This window comes from Staurois parvus, unplaced genomic scaffold, assembly GCF_062004578.1.
Source record: "Staurois parvus isolate SC_StPar_1 unplaced genomic scaffold, SC_StPar_1.0 ptg000022l, whole genome shotgun sequence".
In the NCBI taxonomy this organism is placed as follows: domain Eukaryota; kingdom Metazoa; phylum Chordata; class Amphibia; order Anura; family Ranidae; genus Staurois; species Staurois parvus.
In genome coordinates, this window is record NW_028317818.1 from 8,328,823 (window position 1) to 8,355,841 (window position 27,019).

The 27,019-nt window shown below is 41.0% G+C and overlaps 1 protein-coding gene across 3 annotated transcripts in view; it reads left to right on the plus strand.

The window, feature by feature from the left end:
• The window catches only part of METTL22 (methyltransferase 22, Kin17 lysine), a 318,966-nt gene that overhangs the window by 16,244 nt on the left and 275,703 nt on the right, over positions 1–27,019 (plus strand). For 2 of the 3 annotated variants that reach the window (XM_089692103.1, XM_089692094.1), the window contains exons 2-3: positions 21,845–22,004; positions 25,660–25,998. In XM_089692103.1, coding sequence (XP_089548229.1) covers positions 21,899–22,004; positions 25,660–25,998 — 445 coding nt within the window. In that variant the 5' untranslated portion in view covers positions 21,845–21,898. Of the gene's footprint in view, positions 1–5,606; positions 5,703–21,844; positions 22,005–25,659; positions 25,999–27,019 lie in introns of all 3 variants that reach the window. The other variant, XM_089692109.1, reaches the window with a different exon arrangement.

Genomic DNA, 27,019 nt, shown 5'->3' on the forward strand with positions numbered 1-27,019 from the left:
ACTGTATTTACTTTGTGATCAGCTGTGTCTTTGGACACAACTGATCACATGGTAAAAGGGCACTGTGATTGGCCCTTTACCATGTCTTATGATCAGCTGTGTCCAAAGGACACAGCAACCACAAAGCTTGCCGAGTGCACGCCCCAGGGAGTGTGCGGTTCTGAAGGATGCCATTTGGCTATAGCCCGGTCGTGGTTAAAGCTGACTTCCAGAAACAAACTTTCATTCAGCTCATAGTGTGAATGGAGGGTATAAGAATGATCATCACGGTCTCTGCTCCTCCAGTCACAGATTGCCTTGCATTATGTGAAAAGAATGCAAGAGGTTTTCTGAATGGAAAAGGCACAGAGTGAGCGACCCACTGTAATCTGCATACTACAGCCAGAAGATGGACACTTACTGTACTGTACAAGCTAAATTAAAGTAATAGTTTTCCCTACCACAGCAACAGCCACGTCACACACATCGTTGGTAGAAACTTATTTCTAAAGTGCACAATGACCAAAAACTGTCTTTTGCAGGAGTTCAGCTTTAATTTCCTCCCACATTCTGTGGTGTTTCTTTTCCCATTTCAGTGAATAGGTTTGAAATACTTTCTTGGAGTTGGGTTTTCTATCTGAGGATTTCTCCAATGTGTCTGCCCCTGCTCCCTTGTGGGAAGGCTTGTCAGATAGATTTAACTGAATCTACATAAATCATATTACAGTTATGTTGGTGTAGACTAGGGGTCCTCAAACTATGGCCCGCATTTAGAGATATTTATTCGGCCCGCCGAGACAGCCGAAGAAAAAAAAAACAGCAGCGGTAGGCAAATAGCTAGGCTGCTCACTGGGTCCTCCACTGTGAGGACCCAGCAAGCGGCAGCCTGGAAGCCCCGGATTTCACCTTCTGCAGCCAGAGGAGCAACAGGAGAGGAGGAGAGCACAACAGGTACTCGGGTACATTGCGGTGTCCAGTGTATCAGTGTCCAGTGTGTTACAGTGTACAGTGCATTGCAGTGTCCAGTGTATCAGAGTACAGTGCCTTACAGAGTACAGTGCATTGCGGTGTCCAGTGTATCAGTGTCCAGTGCCTTACAGAGTACAGTGCATTGCGGTGTCCAGTGCTTTATAGAGTACAGTGCATTGGGTGTCCAGTGCATTATAGAGTACAGTGCATTGCAGTGTCCAGTGTATCAGAATACAGTGCGTTACAGAGTACAGTGCATTGGGTGTCCAGTGCATTATAGAGTACAGTGCATTGCGGTGTCCAGTGTATCAGAAAACAGTGCTTTACAGAGTACAGTGCATTGCGGTGTCCAGTGTATCAGAGTACAGTGCATTGGGTGTCCAGTGCATTATAGAGTACAGTGCATTGCGGTGTCCAGTGTATCAGTGTCTAGTGCTTTACAGAGTACAGTGCATTGCAGTGTCCAGTGTATCAGTGTCCAGTGCTTTACAGAGTACAGTGCATTGCGGTGTCCAGTGTATCAGTGCCCTGTGCGTTACGGAGTAGAGTGCATTGCAGTGCCCAGTGTATCAGAGTACAGTGCATTGCGGTGTCCAGTGTATCGGAGTACAGTGCATTACAGAGTACAGTGCATTGCGGTATCCAGTGTATCAGAGTACAGTGCAATACAGAGTACAGTGCATTGCGGAGTCCAGTGTATCAGTGTCTAGTGCTTTACAGAGTACAGTGCATTGCGGTGTCCAGTGTATCAGTGTCCTGTGCGTTACGGAGTAGAGTGCATTGCAGTGTCCAGTGTATCAGAGTACAGTGCAATACAGAGTACAGTGCATTGCGGAGTCCAGTGTATCAGTGTCTAGTGCTTTACAGAGTACAGTGCATTGCAGTGTCCATTGTATCAGTGTCTAGTGCTTTACAGAGTACAGTGCATTGCGGTGTCCAGTGTATCAGTGTCCTGTGCGTTACGGAGTAGAGTGCATTGCAGTGTCCAGTGTATCAGAGTACAGTGCGATACAGAGTACAGTGCATTGCGGAGTCCAGTGTATCAGTGTCTAGTGCTTTACAGAGTACAGTGCATTGCAGTGTCCAGTGCTTTATAGAGTACAGTGCATTGTGGTGTCCAATGCATTACAGAGTACAGTTCATTGCGGTGTCCAGTGTATCAGTGTCCAGTGCATTACAGAGTACAGTGCATTGTGGTATTCAGTGTATCAGTGTCCAGTGCTTTACAGAGTACAGTGCATTGCAGTATCCAGCGTATCAGAGTACAGTGCATTACAGAGTACAGTGCATTGCGGTGCATTGTGGTATCCAGTGTATCAGAGTACAGTGCGTTAAGGAGTAGAGTGTATTGCGGTATCCAGTGTATCGGAGTACAGTGCATTACAGAGTACAGTGCATTGCAGTGTCCACTGCGTTACAAAGTACAGTGCATTGCGGTGTCCAGTGTATCAGTGTCCAGTGCTTTATAGAGTACAGTGCATTGCGGTGTCCAGTGCATTACAGATTGCAGTGCATTGCAGTGTCCAGTGTATCCGAGTACAGTGCGTTACAGAGTACAGTTCATTGTGGTGTTCAGTGTATCAGTGTCCAGTGCTTTACAGAGTACAGTGCATTGCGGTATCCAGCGTATCAGAGTACAGTGCATTACAGAGTACAGTGCATTGCGGTGCATTGTGGTATCCAGTGTATCAGAGTACAGTGCGTTTAGGAGTAGAGTGTATTGCGGTATCCAGTGTATCGGAGTACAGTGCATTACAGAGTACAGTGCATTGCGGTGTCCAGTGCGTTACAAAGTACAGTGCATTGCGGTGTCCAGTGTATCAGTGTACAGTGCTTTATAGAGTACAGTGCATTACAGAGTGCAGTGCATTGCAGTGTCCAGTGTATCCGAGTACAGTGCGTTACAGAGTACAGTGCATTGCGGTGTCCAGTGCATTACAGAGTGCAGTGCATTGCAGTGTCCAGTGTATCCGAGTACAGTGCGTTACAGAGTACAGTGCATTGCGGTGTCCAGTGCATTACAGAGTACAGTGCATTGCGGTATCCAGCGTATCAGAGTACAGTACATTGTGGTATCCAGTGTATCAGAGTACAGTGCGTTAAGGAGTAGAGTGTATTGCGGTATCCAGTGTATCGGAGTACAGTGCATTACAGAGTACAGTACATTGCTGTGTCCAGTGCGTTACAAAGTACAGTGCATTGCGGTGTCCAGTGTATCAGTGTCCAGTGCTTTATAGAGTACAGTGCATTGCGGTGTCCAGTGCATTACAGAGTGCAGTGCATTGCGGTGTCCAGTGTATCAGAGTACAGTGCGTTACAGAGTACAGTGCATTGCGGTGTCCAGTGTATCAGTGTCCAGTGCATTACAGAGTACAGTGCATTGTGGTATTTAGTGTATCAGTGTCCAGTGCTTTACAGAGTACAGTGCATTGCGGTATCCAGCGTATCAGAGTACAGTGCATTACAGAGTACAGTGCATTTTGGTGCATTGTGGTATCCAGTGTATCAGAGTACAGTGTGTTAAGGAGTAGAGTGTATTGCGGTATCCAGTGTATCGGAGTACAGTGCATTACAGAGTACAGTGCATTGCGGTGTCCAGTGCGTTACAAAGTACAGTGCATTGCGGTGTCCAGTGTATCAGTGTCCAGTGCTTTATAGAGTACAGTGCATTGCGGTGTCCAGTGCATTACAGAGTGCAGTGCATTGCGGTCTCAAGTGTATCAGAGTACAGTGCGTTACAAAGTACAGTGCATTGCTGTGTCCAGTGTATCAGAGTACAGTGCATTGCGGTCTCAAGTGTATCAGAGTACAGTGCGTTACAGAGTACAGTGCATTGCGTGTCCAGTGCATTACAGAGTACAGTGCATTGTGGTGTCCAGTGTATCGGAGTACAGTGCATTGCGGTGTCTAGTGCGTTACAGAGTACAGTGCATTGTGGTGTCCAGTGTACAGTGCTTTACAGAGTACAGTGCATTGCGGTATCCAGTGTATCAGAGTACAGTGCATTACAGAGTACAGTGCATTGTGGTATCCAGTGTATCAGTGTCCAGTGTATCCATTGTATCAGAGTACACTGCGTTATGGAGTACAGTGCATTGCAGTGTCCAGTGTATCGGAGTACAGTGCGTTACAGAGTACAGTGTATTGTGGTGCCCAGTGCTTTACAGAGTACAGTGCATTGCGGTATCCAGTGTATCATAGTACAGTGTGATACAGAGTACAGTGCATTACAGAGTACAGTGCATTGCGGTATCCAGTGTATCAGAGTACAGTGCATTACAGAGTACAGTGCATTGTGGTATCCAGTGTATCAGTGTCCAGTGTCCAGTGTATCCATTGTATCAGAGTACACTGCGTTATGGAGTACAGTGCATTGCAGTGTCCAGTGTATCGGAGTACAGTGCGTTACAGAGTACAGTGTATTGTGGTGCCCAGTGCTTTACAGAGTACAGTGCATTGCGGTGTCCAGTGTATCATAGTACAGTGTGATACAGAGTACAGTGCATTACAGAGTACAGTGCATTGTGGTATCCAGTGTATCAGAGTACAGTTTATTGTGGTGTACAGTGCATTGTGGTATCCAGTGCATTAGTGTACAGTGCATTGTGGTGTACAGTGCTTTGCGGTGTCCAGTGCATTACAGTGTACAGTGCATTTTAAATATTGTACTGTTTTGTTCTGTTTTTTTGCACTACAAATAAGATATGTGTGGTGTGCATAGCAATTTGTTCATATTCTTTTTCAAACTATAGTCCCCCAACAGTGTGAAGGTCTGTGAACTGGACCCCTGATGTAGACAGTTGGTCTTACTTTTTACCCATAACAACACTATAAAAAATGATGTTCAGTCTGATTTTACTGTGGTGGGTTTAGAAACTCTTTCATTTTCTTACTATAGGTCCACTATAAATTTTGTCTAGCACATGGTGCATTTTCCAGTACTTTGGCAAGTTATTTATCTTAAGTTAGCAGGTTTTGTCAAACATATCTAGACCTTTATGTTATGTTCATAAAGTATATCTGTATTGCACCGCTACAGTATTGTGTTTATAGCAGCTAGATGTGCAGCATTAGCCTGTGTTTTTCGGGGAGCAGATTATCCCTGTTGTAGTCATCTACTGTAGTTCCAGTGCAAAAAGTACAGTTTTTAGAAGTGTTGTTCGACACATTAAGTGTAGTCTTCCTTAATCTCCATCTGCAGACCTGATGGCAACGGATCAGAATTTTCATCTCCGGTTTTTCTGCTGTGGATAATAGTGGCTCAGGACTTTTTAATTCTCTGGACTTTTTCCCTGCTATATGTTTTTTTCCACCAACATCTCCGATCCTTTGAGTTCTAAGGAACATACAACAGGAGAGGGTTTTGTCTTGGTGGTGTTACCCTTTTGGCCCAGAAGAATCTGGTTTCCACTGCTTCTTCAGCTCTCTCAATATTTTCCATGCCATCCTGCCTCTGGAGAAGGTTCTCCCTCATCACATATACCTGTTGCACCCCAGTCCACACTGCTTCTTCTCCATAGCAGTTTAGAAATTACTATGAACAGGTTAATTAAGGCAGTTTACCCAAAGGTAGTTGAGACTTTTATAAACTCTAGGGAAGATTCTACAAAATTTACATAGTTTCTCATTTATGAGAATTTTTTTTCTATTTTCCACAGAGATCGAATGTGGATTATTTTTCCCTGGCTGTCAAAGATGTTCTGTATTTCCCATGGTCAGGCCTGGACAGGGCCTTAGCTCACCAAACTTTGAAGGTACAAATTTCAGCCTTGTCAGCTCTAACAGACAAAAGATGAGCAGAAGAACCTTTACTACGATAGTTAATATCGGTATTCAAAATTGTTCCAGCTAAAGTTCTGTTTGCCAGATGGGACTTACCTTTTGGTACTGCAGATCATGAAGGGTGCTCCTTTCTCTGTTTCCATCTGAAGAGTGTCGGAATTAACAATTAAAAGCACTTTACATCATGTACATATATGTTTTGTAGAATCTTACCTGGTTATCTTGAGACCACCACCAGAATATCAGCCCAAAGTTGTTTTTCTTTTCAATGGAATTAGGAGATTATGCTCCACTCATACCCTGATAAACTGGAATATCCTCATTATTCCTTATTAGCTTTACCCTCATGCAGAGTTGAAGGCTCATTTCACTAGAATTGATTCATCTTCAGGGGCTTTGTAGGTGAAATTATCTTTGCAGGAGATCTGCAGTACTGCAAATTGGCATTTACCCAGCACATCTATTAAGCAGAGGTCACAGCTTCGCCATCTCTGCCTTTTAGTAAAGCTGTTTTGTCAACTTGTTATCAAAGCACATCTAATCAAATGTTTCAGTGGCATACAAATTTAATATGTGTTCATTATCGATTCTTTTCCCATCCTTATTTCTTCTACATTGCTAGTTATCCCGAGCAGGGGTGTGGAAACTTTTGAAAAAAACGGCTTGTCCAGAGACTAAATCAGTGTCCCAATCTACTTGTTCCTCATGACAAGCGACTTTAAAAAAATATAAAAAAAGATTAAAAAAAAAATATGTTTTTTTAACCAAAACCGTATTTAAATCTGAGGTGCTTTTAGGAATGTCTGAGGGCTTTAAGAAAAAAAAAGGGGGGGGGGGGGCTTTGTGGCACCTTAAATGTTTAATATTTTTAACATTGCACTGCATGTCTTCTCCTCGACTCCCTGAATGTCTGCAACACCGCACCTGGGGACTAGCAGGGAGGAGAGAGCCCTTGCAGTGCAATGACCACCGATTTGCTGCTTGTCAGGAAAGGACAGTATTGTGCTATCCTTTTTTCCCTTTCGCTGCCAGAGCCATTTTTGCACACATTTAAAAAATAATTTTAGGCCTGAAGATTACACATAACTCCCAAACATTATATAATTTCTGAAAGCAGAGACCCTAGAGAATAAAATAATGGTAGTTTCAATTTTTATATCACACAATATTACCACAAATATCTAGGAAACGCACAATTTCAGTAAATAGTTACACTTAAGTTAAGGGCACAAAAAAGCAATAAATTATTTTGTAAAACATAAAAGATGAGGTTGAACCAAGTAAATAGATATCTAGCAGGTCAAACCTTACATTTGCATGTGCTTGTGAAATGGTGACACTCTTTAGTACCCTAGATTTTTTATAAGCGACACTTTTAAAGCCATCATTTAATAGGTTATCATTACAGAGGTGGTCTGGTGCAAGAATTACTGCTCTCATTCTGGTGCGGCGATATGTAACGTGTATCGTAATCAACGTTCTCATGCGTAAGCTCCCCTGCATGTGCTTTTACCTTTGTACATGCGTATATGTGGGGGGCCTCAAAAAAATTTTTTTGGAGGGGGTTATGTGCTTGGGTGTAACTTTAACTTTTTACAATTTTAAAACTTTTTTTTTTTCATCACATAGGGGACTGTTTGTCCCCTATGTGATGCTTTTTGGTGACAGGTTCTCTTTATTGAGACATTCAGGGTCTGGATGTCTCCCCTGTACTCCACTGGATGTAATGCATTACATTGCACTGCGTTACATTCTTTCCCAGCCTTGATGGCTGGGAAATCTGTCAATGCGGACCCAGAAGTAACATCAGTGTCACTTCCAGGTCAGGACAAGAAGGGGAGTGGACGTGTCGTACACCTGCCCCCCCCTCCCCCGGCGGCACTCGCTGCACCGGTCACAGGCCGCAGATGGGCAAGAAGTGGAGCCTGGGAAACATAGCAGGCAGGGTGGTGGAGGCTGGCACCATAGTGGGCTGTGTGGAAGCAAAAAAACAAATCTATGTGACTTTTCTATGAGCAGATACATCAAATTAAATGAAATAAAACCAAAAATTATAAAATTATAATTATTTTTATATATAATTTTTATAATTTTTATAATTTTTGGTTTTATTTCATTTAATTTGATGTATCTGCTCATAGAAAAGTCACATATATATTGTTAAGCTGGCCTTCAAGGGTGAAGGTAGATCACTTTTCTGGGATATTATAGGTTTAAGTGTTGTGATATAGAAGTAAAAAAACAAATCTGACACATTCCACACAAAAGCCCAAAAATGGACTGGACAAAATTATTGGCACCTTCTCAAAATTGTAAGAAATAATTGCATTCCAAGTTTGTGATGCTCCTGTAATTTATAATTATACTCGCCTGTATCAACTAACAGATCTTAACGTTCCTGTGTGCACTGAGCGCAACATTGTCAAGAAGTTTACAGCCCATGGCAATGTAGCTACCGTATTTTCCGGCGTATAAGACGACATTTTAACCCCTGGAAATCGTCTACAAAGTCGGGGGTCGTCTTATACGCCGGGTGCTGTGCTGAAACCTTACCGTACTTCCGGGTTGACGCTACTGCGCATGTCTTCGGCAGCAGTAGACGATCGCGGATCACCGTAGCTCGCAGAACTGCATGAGACGTCGAATGCAGCAGTGCTCGATTGAGCTTGATTGAAACTGTGATATGCAGAGAAGGGATACACAGTGATTCTGCGCATGTCACAGTTTCAGTCACGATCAATCGAGCACTGAACGGCTGCATCCGACGTCTCATGCAGTTCTGCGAGGAATGGTGATCAGTGATCGTCTACTGCTGCCCTAGACATGTGCAGAAGTGTCAGCTCGGAAGTACCGGTATGGTACTGCTGCATCCGACCTTGTCCCCTTAACTTCTATGAGATACGGTAATTAATTATTAATATTATAATGTCTGTGGCAGTTCTGTGCAATTTATGGTATCTTGGAGACAGGCAGGGCTGGGCAGGCAGGGAGAGCTGACCCACCCAATCCAAGCAGGCTTTGTATGCAGTGTGCACAGAAAATACTGGTACATTGCTTGCCGTGATTGGTTGGAAGAGGGGGGTAGTCTTATACGGCGAGTATAGCCCAAACCCTATATTTTAACAGGAAAAGTAGGGGGGTCGTCTTATACGCCCAGTCGTCTTATACGCCGGAAAATACGGTAATCTTCCTGGACATGGATGAAAGAGAAAAACGTGTTTAAAGATTGAAAGAAAGATTGTTTGAATGGTGGCTAAAGAACCTCGATCAACTTCCAGACAAATTCAAGCTGACTTTCAGACATACAGTACAACTGTGTCAGCTTGTGCTATATGTTGCCATCTGAATTAAAAGGGACACTATGGTCGGAGACCCACGAGCACCCCACTGCTGACACAGAAACATAAAAGCCACACTGGAGTTTGCCAACATTTACCTGAGGAAGCCAAAATCCTTTTGGGACAATGTGCTGGGGACAGATGAAACAAAATTACAGCTTTTTGGTATAGCCCATCATGCTACTGTTTTCAGAAAAAGATATGAGGCCTTTTTAAGAAAAGAATACAGTCCCTACTATCAAACATGGTGGAGGTTCACTGATGTTTTGGGGTCGAAGTGTTGGGGCTTTGCTGCTTCAGGCACTGCATGTCCTGCCGTGTGCATGGCATTATGAAATCTGAAGACTACTAAAGAATTCTGGGGTGCAATGTAGAGCCCAGTGTCAGAATGTCAATCCCAAAGGGCACCTATGGAGACATCTCAAAACAGCAGTTGGGAAAAGGAATCCTTCCAATTGGAGAGACCTGGAGCAGTTGGCAAAAAAAGAATTATCCAAAATTCCAGTAGAGAGGTGTAAGAAACTCATTGATGGTTACAGGAAGTGATTGATTTCAGTTATTTTTTTCTAAGGGATGTGCTACCAAAAATTAAACTGAGGGCGCCAATAATTTTGTCCAGTCCATTTTTTGGGTTTTGCATGGAATGTGCCAGATTTGGCTTTTTTGTTTCTCCTCTTTTTATACCAATACAAACAAAAGAAATAAATATGATAATGCCTAAACATTTGTACTTGCAACAATACTCTGCGCGAAGTGACGCATTATCTGACAGAAATGCAGGGGTGCCAATATTTTTGGCAATGATTGTAACAAAACTGACAGAAGCAGCATTGTGTTTCATTCCAAAACTGGATTTACTTCTGTGAATAGTTCTGTAAAACTGCAATACAATCACATAAACTGAAATTACAATATGCTTGTAAACATGTCTCTCACAAATGCTTGCAATCAACACATTTCTTAAAACCAGCAACCTACTAATCACAATGAATACATTGATATGCGATCTAGCTATATATGTGACTTTAACAAATCCAATGAAAGAACTTAGAGGCATATGTGTATCTAAGGGAGAAAGGAGGAGACCTTCACTGGGGTTCTTCTGAAAAGCTAAAAAAGGATGCAGTTGTTTATGGGAAATCTTTATTCTTTACAAACATGAGACACTTCATTTTCTTTGATAAGGGTGCAGTTGCAGTGAACACCTAATAGATGGCTCCCTAGTCAACATAATGATGATAAACAGAACAATGTGCTTTATGCATGCTTTTCAGGTGATCTAGTAATAAAGGTCTATGGTGCCAAAAGCATGTGAAAGTGCCCAAAGAAGCTCCTGTTTGGCACTTCACTCCAAAAAATGCGTCATCTCTGTAAAGAGTGTGCGAATTAGAGCTAAGAGTGCAAGGCAGTGGATGTGTGGAAACATGCAAAAGTTGCCAGAGAACTGCCATTACCTTTACACCCAGAAATGAAAACACATCATATTATTATTTTCTTATATTTATAAATAATACCAATTTTTTTTTTTTAATGTTCCAGCATTCATCAGAAATATATAAAATTTGAAAATACAGATGCTTTAAATGATAAATAGAATGAAATGAGATACAGTGAATATACTGTGTTTATGACTGTGGAAAAATTAGGTGGATGTACAAGCTTACTGATTGTCACATTTGTATTCGGTGTTTGTCCAGTGATAGCTATATTATAAAGTTGAGAATTATCTTTCTGAAAAGATCTGTTTTTCAATATTAATGTGTTCATCCAAGGCAGTGTTTCTCAACCTTTTTTCAGTCAAGGCACCCTTTAAAATTATGCACAATCTTGAGGTACCCCATTCTAAAATGTAAGAAACTAAACAAATAGTTTTACATAATGCAGCAACATCCACAAACATAGGACACCCAATGTTAGAGGGGATTTATTATTGAATAGTAAATACGCCTTTACACACTGGTACTGACTAATATTGCAGTGTTTCCCTTCTCCCTCAGCTTCTCTCCTGCACTCAGCTAATGTGACCCTAGTGCTAAAGAAGAGGGGCAGGGAAGGGGCAAACAAGGATGCTGTGTATGGGCCCGGCGTTCTTCTTATCACCCGGTTACATCATTGGTTGTTAGGTCGTCTGCAGCTAGAAGGTTGTAAGGGTAAACATTGAAATCCCATGGCTTTGTGTAACTAAAAGTCAGTCTCGATCCACCCGCTGGCTTGTATGCAATTTTTGGGCAATGTTTTTCCCAAAGCACCCCTGAAGAAACCTGAAAGCACCCAAGAATGAAAAAGTCTGGTCTAAGATCTGACATTCAGGTTTACCACTCTGTTAACATTATCTGACTGTCATACTGCTCTTAACTACAAATTGTCGAGATTTGCCAAGTATCCTACAGTAGCGTAACATTTCTCAGTGGTTTTGTTTGAATTAGAGGTTAGTGATTTTGTGATGACAGACCTGGTGGTGGCAGAGGATATGCATCTTTATAGTGTATTAATGTCTAACAATTTTGCTACCTTCAAGTTCTCACAGTTGGATAAACTTGTACCTTTTCTTCTGTCATGTTTGTTATCCTTTGAACATTGCTTATCTGATAAGCAGTTCGTTTTCTTTTCAGTTTTTCTGGATATCTTTCAATAAAACTTTTTTGAGACACTTTATCCAATCCTAAATACTATTAAAAGAAATGAGTGGTTCTAAAGTCAAAAGGCTTTTTACTTTAATGCATTGTTTGCACAGGTGTCCTCTCAACATACGGCTTGCTGATGGGGTACTCTCCACATTTCCTGGGGATTCTGATGCCTATTTGTTGTGAATTAGCAAGCATAGCCCTCACTCCTGCATCTACACTACATTTTCTGGTGTGATGTGAGACCATACAGGTACCCATCCCAAAAAGCTAATTTTATATAAACATAAGAAATATAATGGGTGGCAGGGACCTTTTAGGGTACCATATCAAGGACAACACATAAAAAATTGAACACAGCTTTACTGTTCCAAAGTTGTATCCAAGAGTAGGTTTGCACAAGCCAGACTTTATTTCAACTCTGTGTGGTGCACACAGAATCTGGTGCAGCTCTGCATAGTAAGCAGTCAGCTTCTAACCTCAACTTGTTCAATTAACCTTTGATAACCTAGAAGCTGATTGGTTACTATACACAGCTGCACCAGATTCTTTGTGCACCAGTTTTAGTAAATATCCCCCATAATGTTCTATATCCCTATAGAGCACATAAAGCAGCAAGTTAGTCTCAAAACATTACAGATAAAGTGCCAATAATAATTATGAAAACTAGATCATGCCTCGTGGTCCATTGAGACTGCCTGTGTGTGAAACCACTTATTGTTTGCTGAGTCACTACCTCTGCTGGTAGTCAATTCCAAGCAGGATAATACAAAGGATATACAAACGAATAGCCTGCAATCATATTTTCAAAACATACACTACATACATATTCAACCCTTTGTGAGCTGAGTCGAAGGGAAGGAAAGCCAGCACACAACCAGATATTCCAGAGGTACTGAAATGCTTTACGAGGATTTACAAGGGAGTCATCCAGCGGCATGACCGACTGCCACCAACCACACAGCACTGTCTCTGTTCCCCTTTTCTTTAATAATCCAAGATTGCTACCTTTTTGCCACCTCTGTCTCTTCGGCTTTCGATCTTCAACCAGTTCCCCCTCTACACCTCCCAGTAGAACATGGAGGTCCTGCTCTTAAACCCCATGGACATAGTCCTCTAATCCTTGTGTTCTCTCTCTCTTTCACTATCTCCAGAGCTTGATCATCTCACAAGCTGCTTCTTCTGCCTTTCCTCCTGTCAACCTTTCTCTACCTTCTCTGCCTTGGAAAAAATAAAGAAATATAAATGACACTGTTAGACATATGGTTTATTAAAAATTGTTCCAAATTTTGAATTTCTATTTCCATTTGTAGCAGTGTAGCATTTTAGTTGGTATACAACTGATGTATGTTCTAGTGTTATTTTAAAATTTCAGGTTCTGCAGTTCATTTCTGAAAGGTTTATTCTGAAAGTCAGCAGAAAATTGCAACATGCCCTGGACTTCAGCTGATAACACTGTTGTCTTTTTCTAATGAGCAGACTTTTTTTCTTTGCTATTTTTATATTCACATGGTGCTTGGTGTTAAAGGGTTCATGTTATCCATAACAACACTAAGCTCACTGAGACTAGAAAAGGAATACCCTGCATCATAGGAATTGCTAATGAACTATTACAGTATGTTAAATCGGAGATGTTCAATATTTCAGATCTTAGATGTTTCATATTTCCTTTAGCCAGTACACTTATAGTGTCAGATATTACCTTTTTTTTTTTAAATTGACTCTACATGTGGAATTTCAATTTCTGATTAAAATGAATTGTCTGCAGGAAAAGAATTCCCTGTGTTATCTGGTATCCTAGCAATCATCCAAAGCTGGACAGGCTCCAGAAAAGTCATTATTCTTTAAATATCATTGTCCTTACTAAGTTAGTTTTTTTTTCCCTGGAGGTCTTTGGGTCCATGTTTATGGTGGCATCCTAAAAAGTGACTCTTGGATCTCGTAACAAGTCACCTATTTTACTTTGCTTACTTCTGTATTGATCACAGAATGGTGTTATATAAAAGCTGTGTGTGCAAATTAAAGCTAGTTTACAATAATGAAGTTTTCATGCATATTCTGATGTAGGTCATTTACTTTTACCATTAATTTGTTTTCATGTCAATGGCTTGGTGCACTTTTGATCTCTGTTTTTCAACTTTCTATTTAACAGCCAGCATTGGTAATGAATTGTATTTGAAACATATTAAAAGTAAGTAAGTTAAAGTGATTTTAAGGGCATTTTTTTAATAACAACCATGTCATACTTACCTGTTCTGTGCAATGGTTTTGCACAGAGCATCCCCGATCCTCCTCTTCTCAGGTCCTCTGCCAACGCTCCTGGCCCCTCCCTCCTGTGCCCAGCGTAAGCAGCTTGCTATGGGGACACCCAAGCAGGTTCCTCCTGAGCTGCTGCTCTGCATGTGTCCATTCACACAAAGAGCGTGACTTGGTCCCGCCCCCACTCTCTCCTCATTGGCTTACTGTCTGTGATTGACAGTAGTGGGAGGCAACAACTCAAAGCCAAAGAGCAGGGAGAGTCCTGGGAGACTCACTGCTCTCGTGCACATTGCTGGATCCAGAGGCGGCTCAGGTAAGTATTAGGGGGGGCTGGGGGGAGGTGCACAAAGAAGGTTTTTTACCTTCATGTATAGAATGAGCCTTTACAACCACTTTAATATGGCTTAGGTGAGGGTATGTTTTACCTGTGATATAAGAAGGTATAGTCTTATTCTGAGTCAGCATATCCTTACAAATTCTGCAGAAGATGCTCCAGTCCTATTCAACTGTCTAACAACAAGGGCACAGACAAGGAACAACATACATCTTCTGCCAAAGATGGCATAAGTTCTTCATTGGATCCCACATCATACACACCTCTTCAACCTTTTGAAGAGTGAGGGCCACTTAAGTAATCTGATAACTGGTTGCGAGCCACAATGAAATTAAAGGGTTCAGAATTTTTAATTTTGTATAGCACAATGAACATTTTCCCCCTGCAGCCACTGAATGGCAGCGGAAGGGAGAGGAAAGTCCGGCTTTCAGTGGTTGCAAGTGGATTATAGAGAGTATTAGTTTCTGTATATGCTGCCCTCATCCAACCCTCCTGTCTAAGTGTAAAACAGAATGTGGCAAGGAGGCCACACAGGCCCTTTAGAGCATGGGGCAGAATCGTCATTGCAACCCTTGGCACTATACCAGTGGCTGTGGAGATGTGGTAAAAACACATCTCAACTATATGGGGTTTTATTGCCCCCCCCCAACACCGCAGATGTAAATGAGTCCTTACTGTCCTGAGCCCCCTATAAGGCTGCTTTCACACTGATACGTTGCGGTTTACCCGCCCTGCTGGTGCAGTGCAGTGCAACTGCAGCTTTCCTGCAGGTTAGCTGTGCTTTGCCATAGACTTCTATTATATGTTGCAGGTGTGGTGCACTTTTTAAAGGTGTACCATACCTCCTGCATTCAAGAGCTTTGGTGCGCTTTCAGAAAACCTCCAGGATATAATAGAAGTCTATGGCTCAGTGCAGCTAATCATCAAGAAAGTCACAAATGCACTGCTCAAACTTGCTGTCCATGATGAAAAAGCAGACATGGTAATGCACATTTGTCAGAATAGCACCAGTTACACAGCTCCCAATGTACACAGTACACGGGACGATGGCTTTTGGCACACTGACTTATGAAGGTCGGAGCTCCCTATAACTGTGAGTTCAGCCTTGTGCTGCCATCGTGTGTGTGTGTGTATGTATGTATGTATATGTATATATATATATATATATATATATATGTATATATATATATGTGTGTGTGTGTGTGTGTGTGTGTGTGTGTGTGTGTATATATATATATATATATATATATATATGTGTGTGTGTATATGTATATGTATATATATATATATATATATATATATATATATATATATATATATATATATATATATACACACACTATATTGTCAAACGTTTTGGGACACCCCTCCAAATCACAAATCATTTGATTCAGGTGTTCCAATCACCTCCATGGCCACAGGTGTATACAATCAAGCACCTAGGCATGCAGACTGCTTCTACAAACATTTATGAAAAAATGAGTCGCTCTCAGGAGCTCAGTAAATTCAAGTGTGGTACCATGATAGGTTCCCACCTGTGCAATAATTCCATCCATGAAACTTCCTTGCTACTAAATATTCCACAGTCAACTGTTAGTGGTATTGTAACAAAGTGGAAGCAACTGGGAACAACAACAATTCATCCACGAAGTGGTAGGCCAAGTAAAATGACAGAGTGAAGTCAACACATGCTGAAATGCACAGTGCGCTGAAGTCGCCAACTGTCTGCAGAGTCAATAGCTAAAGACCTCCAAACTTTGTGTGGCCTTCAGATTGGCACAACAACAGTGCATAGAGAGCTTCGTGGAATGGGTTTCCATGGCCGAGCAGCTGCATCCAAGCCTTAAATCACCAAATGCAGTGCAAATTGTTGGATGCAGTAGTGTAAAGCACGCTGCCACTGGATTCTAGAGCAGAGAAGACGTGTTCTCTGGAGTGACGAATCAAACTTATCTGGCAATCCGATGGACCTGTCTGGGTTTGGTGGTTGCCAGGAGAACGGTACTTGCCTGACTGCATTGTGCCAAGTGTAAAGTTTGGTGGAGCGAGGATTATGGAGTGGGGTTGTGTTTCAGGGATTAGGCTTGGCCTCTTAGTTCCATTGAAGAAAACTCTTAAGGCATCAGCATACCAAGACATTTTGGACAATTTCATGCTCCCAGCTTTGTGGGAACAGTTTAGGGATGGCCCCTTCCTGTTCCAACATGACTGTGCACCAGTGCACAATGCAAGGTCCATAAAGACATGGTTGAGCAAGTTTGGGGTTTAGGAACTTGACTGGCCTGTCCTGACCTCAACCCAGTAGAACACCTTTGGGATGAGACTGGAATGCCATTAAAGTTCATGTGCATGTAAAGGCAGGTATCCTAATACTTTTGGCAATATAATGTATATTCTCACACCCTTGTTGCCCATTGGTACACTTCTTCCTTGTTGTTACAGTTGTTTTAGATATACTGTTTCTATTCTCTTTCTCACTCTCCTATGCTTAAGTCGTTTTTGCAGAGCCTGCTAATGCTGTGGCTATTAAAGCTATGTAGTCTTTCAATCCTCTTTTTAAAATATGCAAGATTAAAACTGATTTTGCATTTCTCAGATGTAATAAACTTTTATTCAGTTTGAGAAGAACTAGAACATATTGGACAGTAGAGGTTCTCTATTCCTTGATCAGCTTATAGCAACTCTGTCACATAATCAAATTGTTTTAATCTAGCACTTTCCTGTAAAGTTAATGACTAAATACTTTTTTTCTCCTGCTGCCCATGCTGCTGCATGGTCTTGAGAAACAGTCCCCGATGTCTGCAGGGAAGCCAGCATTTTCGGGAGTATCGATACTGTGGTCCCCACTCACTGGTTCCTCCTGCTGGTCTCGGTTTCATTACTGAAACTGTAGTCAATGGGGGGAGCCAATGGAAGCTGTGGAGTACCCAGAGGACTTTGAGGCACCATTTCTAGTGATCACAGGTAGCATTCAGTGTTCCAGATGAGATAAGTTTTTAAATATGATGTGTGTTTTGTGAGTCAGCAGTGATCCTTTACATACTCATGCCAAATACAATTCATTAAAAAAAATCTATTTATCCTTCTTCCCCACCATCAACACTTATCATGGATACAAAATGTAAAAGTGTGTACAATTTTATCAACAATCAAGTCCACTGATGTGTCTTTTTAACAACAAAGCATTCAAATTTTCTTACCCTTGTGACAGTGTTTTTCCTTTACAACCAATGTGAAACAATCACACTCACTAGAACTGTGGGACCTCTGCAGTTAATAAAAGGACAGTGTCAGAGCTTGGGTCCAAACCTTGGACCTCTGCTGTGTCTGGTGATGTTTCTTCTTGCTGAGCCACCTGGAATGCTGGACAGCTCACTGGACAATTACTTGAATGATCCTGCCATGACTTTATTAGTTACGAACCTTGAACCCTTTGCTCCTCCCATGAACTTCCTGATTTAAGTCATGTCTCTGCACTTCCTATTTGCCAGATTATTGTGCTCTTTTCAGCCAGTGTCTTGCTCTTGTCTTCCCTGCTGCCGTCCATATTTTGCTACCACTCATTATCAACCCTTGGCTTATTTCTCTACCATGCTTCTGCCTGATCCCAACCTGCAACTACTTGTTAGTGACCTTTTGGCTTGTTTTATGACTACACTTCTGTTTGATCCCGACCTGTTTAATTTTCTTCTGGCCTCCGGTTTTCTCACCTTCTGGTGGGGTGATCCTGAGGCGATCCTGAGGGCCGTGACCTGGTGCTAACATGCAGCAAAATCCATCTACACTATCAGGAGCTCTGGTGAACACCGGTTAGTATTTAGACTCTGCACCTCAGGTGAGCCTGTGCCTAGGGTGACCTGCCTATGTACCTGTCTTGCTGGTTTCTGTGTGAGCTTTTCACTGCTATTGCAACTGGTCTTTGAGCCTGTCCCCTGATCATAACAGACAGTCCTATTTTAGGGACTATTTCTAGATATATCTCTAGAGAATAGAGAGGCTGCATACCTGCTGTAACATGTCTGTCACATTAGGGCATTCAGTTGTGTCCATACAGCCACTGCATCCCCATTCAGTGACATAAGCTGCTTTCCTGCAGCTCCAGCCACATTAACCAATGGCTCATTTGTGCTGTACAGGCCACAGCACTCATGGGATTGAACCCATATATTTATTACTTTGTTATTCTAAGTAAATGTAAAAAAAACTCTGGTACAGATTGTATACATTTGTGAAATGAATAATTGTGTTTTGCATACAGATGGTATAAATAGATCACAGTAGCACTCGTAGAGGGAGGGTCAGCAATTCCAGCCAGGCAGAGTTCTGTTGCACTAAACAAGGCCTATTTGCTTAAGAGCCAGTTCACACCAGCATGTAGTGCAGGGAAAGCGTTTTCAATGCTTGCTTCCCACACTGAGTTCAAAACACACGATCTGTGCCAATACATTGTTAACAGCACCCTAAACGCAGATTACAAATGCATATAAATGTATAAAAACAGATGAAAGGAGGCCGAACACATTAACACTGCTGCCAAAGCATTTAGGCCTTTTTTACGTATATTACTGATGAAAGCAAAAAATAATGTGATAACAAATATTAAAACTGGGTATGACACTGATGTGAGGGAGACTTGGATGTAGAAAAACTTTTTACTTTATTGCTTATTAAATAAATGACACAGACAAAAACGTGGGGAATTATATTGGTCCTAGTAATGAAGTTCAGAGGTAGCGGAGGAACTGCTCCACCTCGACACGAAAGGTAGCAAGATGGAAGCTGGCAACTACAGGCTAGTGAGTTTAACATCATTGTAGCTAAATTAATGAAATCACTTCTTAAAAAAAGATCATTAATCAATTAAAAATGCACAATATGCTGGACCCAAAGCAGCATGCCGTATACTGTAGATAGATCATTTCAAACTAATCTGATGGAATTTTCTGATTATATCACAAATGTTTTGGATCAGTGTGGTTCTGTAGACTATCTTGATTTCAGAAAAGCATTTGATGAAGTTCCACATAATGTTCTCATTAAAAAAAAAAATGTACAAGCTAGGACTTACTGTAACCCTTGGACAGTTCAGTGGATAAGAGATAAATATCAGTGTGGTTGTAAATGGGATTCATTTGAAACAGAGACCAGTCACTAGCAGTGTACCACAAGGCCCCGTACTAGGGCATGTTCTTTTTAATATTTTAAGTGATCTAACTAGAGGTTTGGTGGCAAGGTGTGTCTTTTTGCTGATGAAACAGATGTGCAATGAGGTTGATATTCTTGGAGGTGACTGTAACATGGAACATGATTTGGCATTGCTGGAGGATTGTTAAAAGCGAAACTGCACTTCAATGTTTCTAAATGTAAAATAATGCACCTTGGGAACATAATCCCTTAATAGAATATAATAGTGGGGGCACAGTGTTGGACACAACTACAGAGGAAAAAGATTTTAGAGTACTTATGCAGTGGAAAAAATAAATAGAATTCTATAACTAGACAGATAATCAGCAGAAGGAAGGTGGTCCTATTTCCCCTACAAAGATCTTTAATACTCTCCTATATAGAGCTTTATACTGTATCCAGTTCTGGAAACCTCACTTACAAAAAAAATTGATAGGTTAGAAAAACCAGTTGAAATGCATGTAATATCTCCTAGATTGTAAGCTTGAAAGAGCAGGGCCCTCGATCCCCTCATGTTTTGCATTGTATTGGTATTGTTCTGTCACATGTTCTGTCCCCCTTTGTAATGTACAGCGCTGAGCAAACTATTGGCGCTTTATAAATACTGTATAATAATAATAATAATGACCTCTGTGTCTTGTAGGAGGCATTGAAGAAACAAATAATGACTCCAAGGATCTACAATTTTCCTATTACATTAAAATGTCATTCCTTTTCTTTATGCTGTGCCTCTTTTGCAGCACACACCAATGCAGCACAGTGCTGGAAATTGACCTAATTTTTAACAAGGCAAAGTGCCTTTGTCTGTTAATGCCTAGTGCAGCCCAATGCACTTGGTGTGAATAGACTCTTTTGTTGATTTGCATAGATACAACTGTACACAATTTGTATGTCACAGTGGAAGATTTTTGCTATCAACACCCCCAGCTTTCTTTCATTTGTGGTAAAAGCTTGCATTTCTGTATTTATTCCCAGTAGTTCAATAGCATGGACTACTGTATTACACAGAACTTTCCAGAATACACAATCATTCATATCAGTCCCTGATACCAAAAGAAGTTCACATACCCATCATACTAATGCACACCATAGAACCAATTTTAGCCAAAAACTGAACCTTTAAAATTGAAACTCCAGATACATTGAAAAAAATGAAATTAAGATTTTAAATAGAATTAAATAAAAGGTCTGCTAAAAATCATGAAATCAGTTTTTACTTAGCCCCTCTGAGTGACACTAAAGGTTCCGTTTTTTTTTTTTTTTTTTTTAATATCAAATGTGTCACCTTCTCTGTGCAATGGTTTTGTGCAGAGGAGGTCTGATCCTCGTCTTCTCAGGTGCTCCGCTGGTGCTTCTGGCACCTCAACCCCTGCTGAGGGCCCCCATAGGAAGCTACTTGCTCTGGGGGCACTTGTGCATGTTCGCTCCCGAGTCGCCTCTGTGCATCCATGACACACAGAGTGTGGTTCGGCCCTGACCCCCCCCCCTTCTCACTGGCTATGATTGACAGCAGAAGGAGCCAATGGCTCCCACAACTGTGTCTCAGCCAATGAGGAGGGAGAGACCTGGGAGAGTCACTGCTCTCATTCACATTGCTGGATCGAGATCGGGTTCAAGTAAGCATGAGTGGGGAGCTGCACACTGAATAGAATGCATGTAGGTAAAAAACCTTCAGCCTTTCGAACCACTTTAATCATGCTTGATATCAGCCTTTTGTAATCTCCTGGACAGCCTCATTTAGCACTCTGAGCCAGCTGGGGCTCTATTGTTAATAATGAACCTACTTGGCCATTGGGGAAAGAACTTGGCAATTGGCAAATGTGCTGCTGCAATAACTGATGCTTATTTACTCATGTACTAAGCATTTGTTGCAAAACACAGTGAAAGTTTGTTTTTGAAAACAAGCGTAATGGTGCGTGTACAAGATTGAATAAATGATTGATTATTTTGATTTATCTCTCCCGATAGGAATATTCGATCTATAGTCGACAACTCAGACGATCAATATGCCATACATGGAAAAGTGAACTTCAGTTGATGGTTATCAATTATATCTTTGTTTCCACCTTGTAAACCCATATTCTAATCGATTGAAATGCAGTTGAATGGTTAGCCAGAGCATCTAAGTGCTGCTGATCAATGTAAAACAATCAGTACTTTTCTTCCCTGGGTGATCTCAGTTTAATCAAATCTGTTCTAAAACAAGTCTAAGTTGATAGAAAGGGAAGGTATGTTTATAGTACATCAATCTGATAATAAACTTTAAGTGTGTATGGTCACCATAGGGATTAAGAATATTTATGTATTTATAAAGCCAAACTGCATAATGTATAGGATGACTGTTTCAGTGATTTTATTATTTTGTTTTGTTTTAGCCATCACATTACTTGCAGGAACTAAAACATGCCAACCTGGGAGAGGGTGCAGAAATGGAAGTGATTACCTTCACAAAGGATACAGTCTTATCTGATGTCCATGTACACACCCAACAAAAGAGGCATCTCATGGTCAGACTGAACAGAGTAGGGCAGCCAGGTAAATTCCTATAATGAAATAAATCCATTGTTCTTTTTTAATTTTATTTGTTTCAACACGAGTCTAGTATTATTTCCTTTACACCTGCCTCTTCGACCCCTTTCACACCTGCTTTCAAAAATGTATGTTTTGTTAATATTTTTTTTAACCCGTCACTAGCTGAAGATCTGCTCCAAGCATCCAATGTTCAATAAAAATAATACTCCTGTTTTGTGTGTGCCCCAGCGAGGGAGATTTATCCTATCTATCTGTTTTGGCAGCCATTGTAACTGACCCCTGTCACTCCCTCTGCTGGAGGTCCGCTCCAAGCATCCATTTATCCAGATGTCCATGATGCAGGTGTCCCCACTGAATGGTTTACCCTCACTTCCTGTTCTGCTATCAAGTTTAAAATTTTGAATTTCCCATCACTTTTTGTTTCGGTGACAATGGCTACCAAAATAGATAGATTTATTGTCTCTATCTTGCTGGGGCACAGACAAAACTGGAGTGTTTATTATTATTAAACATTGGAAGCTTGGAGCAGACCTCCAGCAGAGGTAGTGAGTCACTGTAGATTACACAGCCCTGAGTCACTGTAGATTACACAGCCCAATAGTGCTTTGCTGTTTAGACCTGTTCTTAGGGTTATTTGGGGCGCTGATTCAGAAAATTGCATTAGCTAGACTGCATCAGCTCTAGTTTCTTAGATATGGTCGAATATGGATGAATATATAATTTATAGTCATTTTCGAAAAGATCTTGCTGATCAACTTGTCCTTATGTTACTTAGTTTGTCTTTTGTGTTACAAGATAGCAGATATAGTGAGTATGTTTTACATACTTTTAACTGTAATTTTACATTAGAAACATTGGTTTCTAAAGTGTAAGTTATTAACTGTATTAGGCTCCATGCACACTGGGCGTTTTAATAATGCTGGTAACATTAGCTGTGTAAAGTTTTTCAGCGTTTTTTTTAGCGTTTTTGTATTAGCATTTTGTGATGTTTTTTCGCATTTGCATCGTTTTTTTAATTTTTTTTTACCAGAAAAAAAATTTTTGGTGAAAAAATGTCCAAAAACGCTGGTTTGGCGCAATTTACCACATTTTACCATGTTTTGCCATGCTTTTCAGCATTAGAGCATTTTTACAGCTAAAAAACTCCTCTAGAAACCAATAGTTCTGGGTTTTTTTCCAGCCAAAAAATGCCCCTGCCAAAAAATGTTGATTACATTTTATGTGTGCATGAACACATAGGATAAAATGCAGGGGAGTTTACTGGCTGTAGAAAAAAAACATCAAAAGCCAAAAACAGCAGCTGTTAAAATGTCCAGTGTGCATGAGAACTTATAGTTATGATCATAACGGGGATTTGTGTATATTGCCATTCATATCATTAAAGGATAAGTTCACCTTTTGTAACATGTTACATGTTACACCCATATTCAGGGTATAACATGTTACTGTAGAACCAGACCTCACACCCCTGATCCCCTGTTGTGACAGCGGGGGATCTTCTCCCCCCGCTAGCTGTCACAATTTTAGAATAATTTGGCCGTGCAGGGTTTCGCCCATGTCATTCATCCACAGGGTCCTGTGAATGGGAAGCTACAACTCCTGATAGTCTTTGCAGCTGTCAGCCTGTAGTTCTCAATGAACTACCATGGTGCATTCCTGACTACTTTTTATATGTTTCTTTAATGCTGCAAGGAGATTAACCACTTACCAACCACGCTATAGTTGAATGACGGCTACAGCGCAGTTGTCCAGTTCTGGGAGGGTGTCATATGACGTCCTCCCAGAACGTGCCCTCCCACGCACCCCCAACGATCTCCATGATCGCTGTGTCCTACGGACACAGCTGATCACGTGATGTGAGTAGAAGGCCAATCACAACCGCCTTTTATCACATGATCAGCTGTGTCCACTGACACAACAGATCTCCGGTAAATGCAGTTGCCGGTTATTGGCTGCACTTTCTTCAGGCTGTCACAGCATGAGGAAAGTACTGCCGATAACTGGCAATTGTCAGAGGACAGATTGGCACCAATCATCAGGGCCTTGATGATCAGTGCCCATCAGTGCCCCCTATCAGTGCCGCCAGTCAGTGCCACCCATCATTGTTGCATATCAGTGCCAGCTCATCAGTGCTGCCTATTTGTGCCACCTCATCAACGCACATCAGTGAAGGAGATAAATTATGTGTTTGCCGTTTGCAAAATTTTATTATAGAAACAAAGAAAAACTTTTTTGTTTATAGCGCAAAAAATAAAACACCCAGCAGCGAGTAAATACCACCAAAAAAAAACCTCTATTTGTGTGAAAAAATAGTAAAAATTTCATATGGGTACAATGTTGCATGACCGTGCAATTGTCATTCAAAGTGCGACAGCGCTGAAAGCTGAAAATTGGCCTGGGCACAAAGGGGGAATAAGTGCCCTGTATGCAAGTGGTTAAATAAAACACTAAATTAAAATATCCAGATTTTTGACAGGCGAGTGAAGAGTGGTATATGGCATTTATGCTGTGTCTCAAAAAACTAGAGCTAATAGGAAAACGTTTTTGGAATCAGCAGGACCAATATACCTAGGAACAGGTCTAACATTCAACACCAAAATGTGTGTTGGCCTGTGTTATTTGAATTAAACATGCTATGGACAAACAGGTCTGTCCTTGAAATGACTGGCATATTACAATGTCCCAGCAGTATGCTTAAATTCAAGTCAAAATGTATGTTTTAAAGCAGAAATGAGTACTGAGCTTCTTCTCACAAATCAGAGAAGATCATACCTTTTGTATTTGCTGCAATCATTTTGTAGACTAATCCTGTCTGTTATTTGTATTGCTATAATTTATTTATTACTCTGCTGGAAAATCACAGTGGTTTGGAGTGTGATAGACAGGTCTCAATTTTGCTAATAAGAGTGGAACTATAAATATTCATTAAAATAATATTGAAGACTCAAGCCAATATCTCTGCCTAATATAAATATGTACATTTGTTTAAACCACCCCAGCACATGAAACAGCATATGCACACCAGAAGATAATGTCCCGTTTGTTATATGAATAGCTTTGTTTCCTTTATTGATGGTTTGCTTCCAGAAAATACCCAGAGGCATGATTTGAAAGGATTAAGAATGTGTAGTTCTGTACTCTTTTTGAATGAGGAGGACTCCTGAGGTTAACCCCGCTTGCGGTTTAGTTATTTAGCTGTGCAGAACTTTACTCAGAATTAACAGTGAGGATATGAATCCTCTGTGGTCCATGTAATGTTCTGACTCAGTGGAGAGGCAAGCAACAACTCACATTTGCTTTTGATGAAGGGGCTCATAGGCATTTTTAGCTGGAGTTTCTCTTTAAAGTGGAATTCTAGGTAAACTGCTGAATTATGCATAGTTCCCAGATTTCCCTCATTTTATGGACATAATGGCATGTCATTCCTAGAAATATTTATAGCAAAAAGGTGTCTCTCTGCTGTCCATCAAAGCTTGGAGACATTTAACTTTCTATAGAATTTGTATTCTGCTAGTCAGTCTTGTAATTGGCACACATCTACAGGAATGTGACATCTCTGTCATATGCTTGGCCTTTAGAACAATACACTAACAGTGTAATGATGCCTGAAATCTACATTTTGGTCAGGCTGTGCTGATTTTTTTTGTGTCTTCTGAAGTTTTCCAGACACATTTTAAGATCCTTTGGCAAAACAGTCATTTGGAAGCTGCAAGTGAAGATTGTGTAATTATTACGAACAATGAAGACACAGAAAAACAATGTAAAGAAGAATTGCTGGTTCTTAAAGCTCCAAAATTATGTGATATACATGCAATAGAAAAACTTCTTGATGAAGATGGAGACCTTGAAGTCCAGAGAAGACTGCAGTCTCCTTTAGACCAGGATGACACCAAGGATTATGCTCGAGATGTGGTGTGCCCAACTATTCTAACAATCGGTAGTGAAGGTCAAATTGAGGAGGAAGAATGTGTAAATAATAAAGATGTAATTAAAATAGGTAAGTAACACATTTTAAACTGTGGCTTTTACTAGTTTTGACTAATTGTGTTGTTTATTCATAACATCTTTCATTTCTGCTTTTTGGTTCTGAAGTATAAATGGGATTAAACAATATATTTTTTATTAACTGTAAAAAGTGTGTACTTGGATTTTAAAGTTAACCTATGGTTTACTAATGCAAGTAATAGCATTAACCTCCGCAGCAACCCATAGTTACCTTCCTTCTCCCCCTCCCCTCGCTGCTCCACTTGTCTCCAGGGAAGAGGAAAAGAAGGTATAGTCATGGCCAAAAATATTGGCACCCTTGCATTTCTGTTAGATAATGCACCACTTCCCAGAAAATTGTTGTAATTAAAAATGCTTGGGCATTCTCATGTTTATTACTTTTGTTTGTAAACAAAAAGCCAAAACTCCTGATGGCGTTTACCAGTAATTTTTAGGGGGGGGGGGGGGGTTCCATTTTCAACTCGGTGATTCTGTTTATGATTTTTTTTTTCTCCTGACATATTGGTGTTATATCTTTCACTTGGATGTTTTAAGATACGCTGAGTAAATACAGCTGGATAAAACAAAAACGGTGTCTGTCTTCATTTCAGGTTGCAAAACAACAAAAAGTGATTATTGGGGGGGGTGATTTTTTTTCTATGCACACTGTATGTATGTGTGTGACGGTGGGTAGGCAGGACAGAACACACAGAGTAGATGGCAAACGCACAAAGCTTTATTGAAACAAAAGAAGACAGTCACTCAATAGGGGAGTTCGCCGGGAGGGTGACCTCTGCAGCAAGAGAACAGCAAGGAGGCGCTGAAACACTTATAGTCCAGTACAGGGGCAAGGAAGAGACTCTGTGGCAGATTGTAATCCAACAGGGGGAGTAAGGGGGCCAACACGGGAGCAGTTCAAGTAAAACAGGGAAAGGCATATGTCCACTGGTCTGACAGGGTGCCTGGTCTCCCAGGGAGAGAAAGTAAGACACAGGTACCTGTTGAGGTCTGAAGTGGGCGTCTGGTCTCTCCTG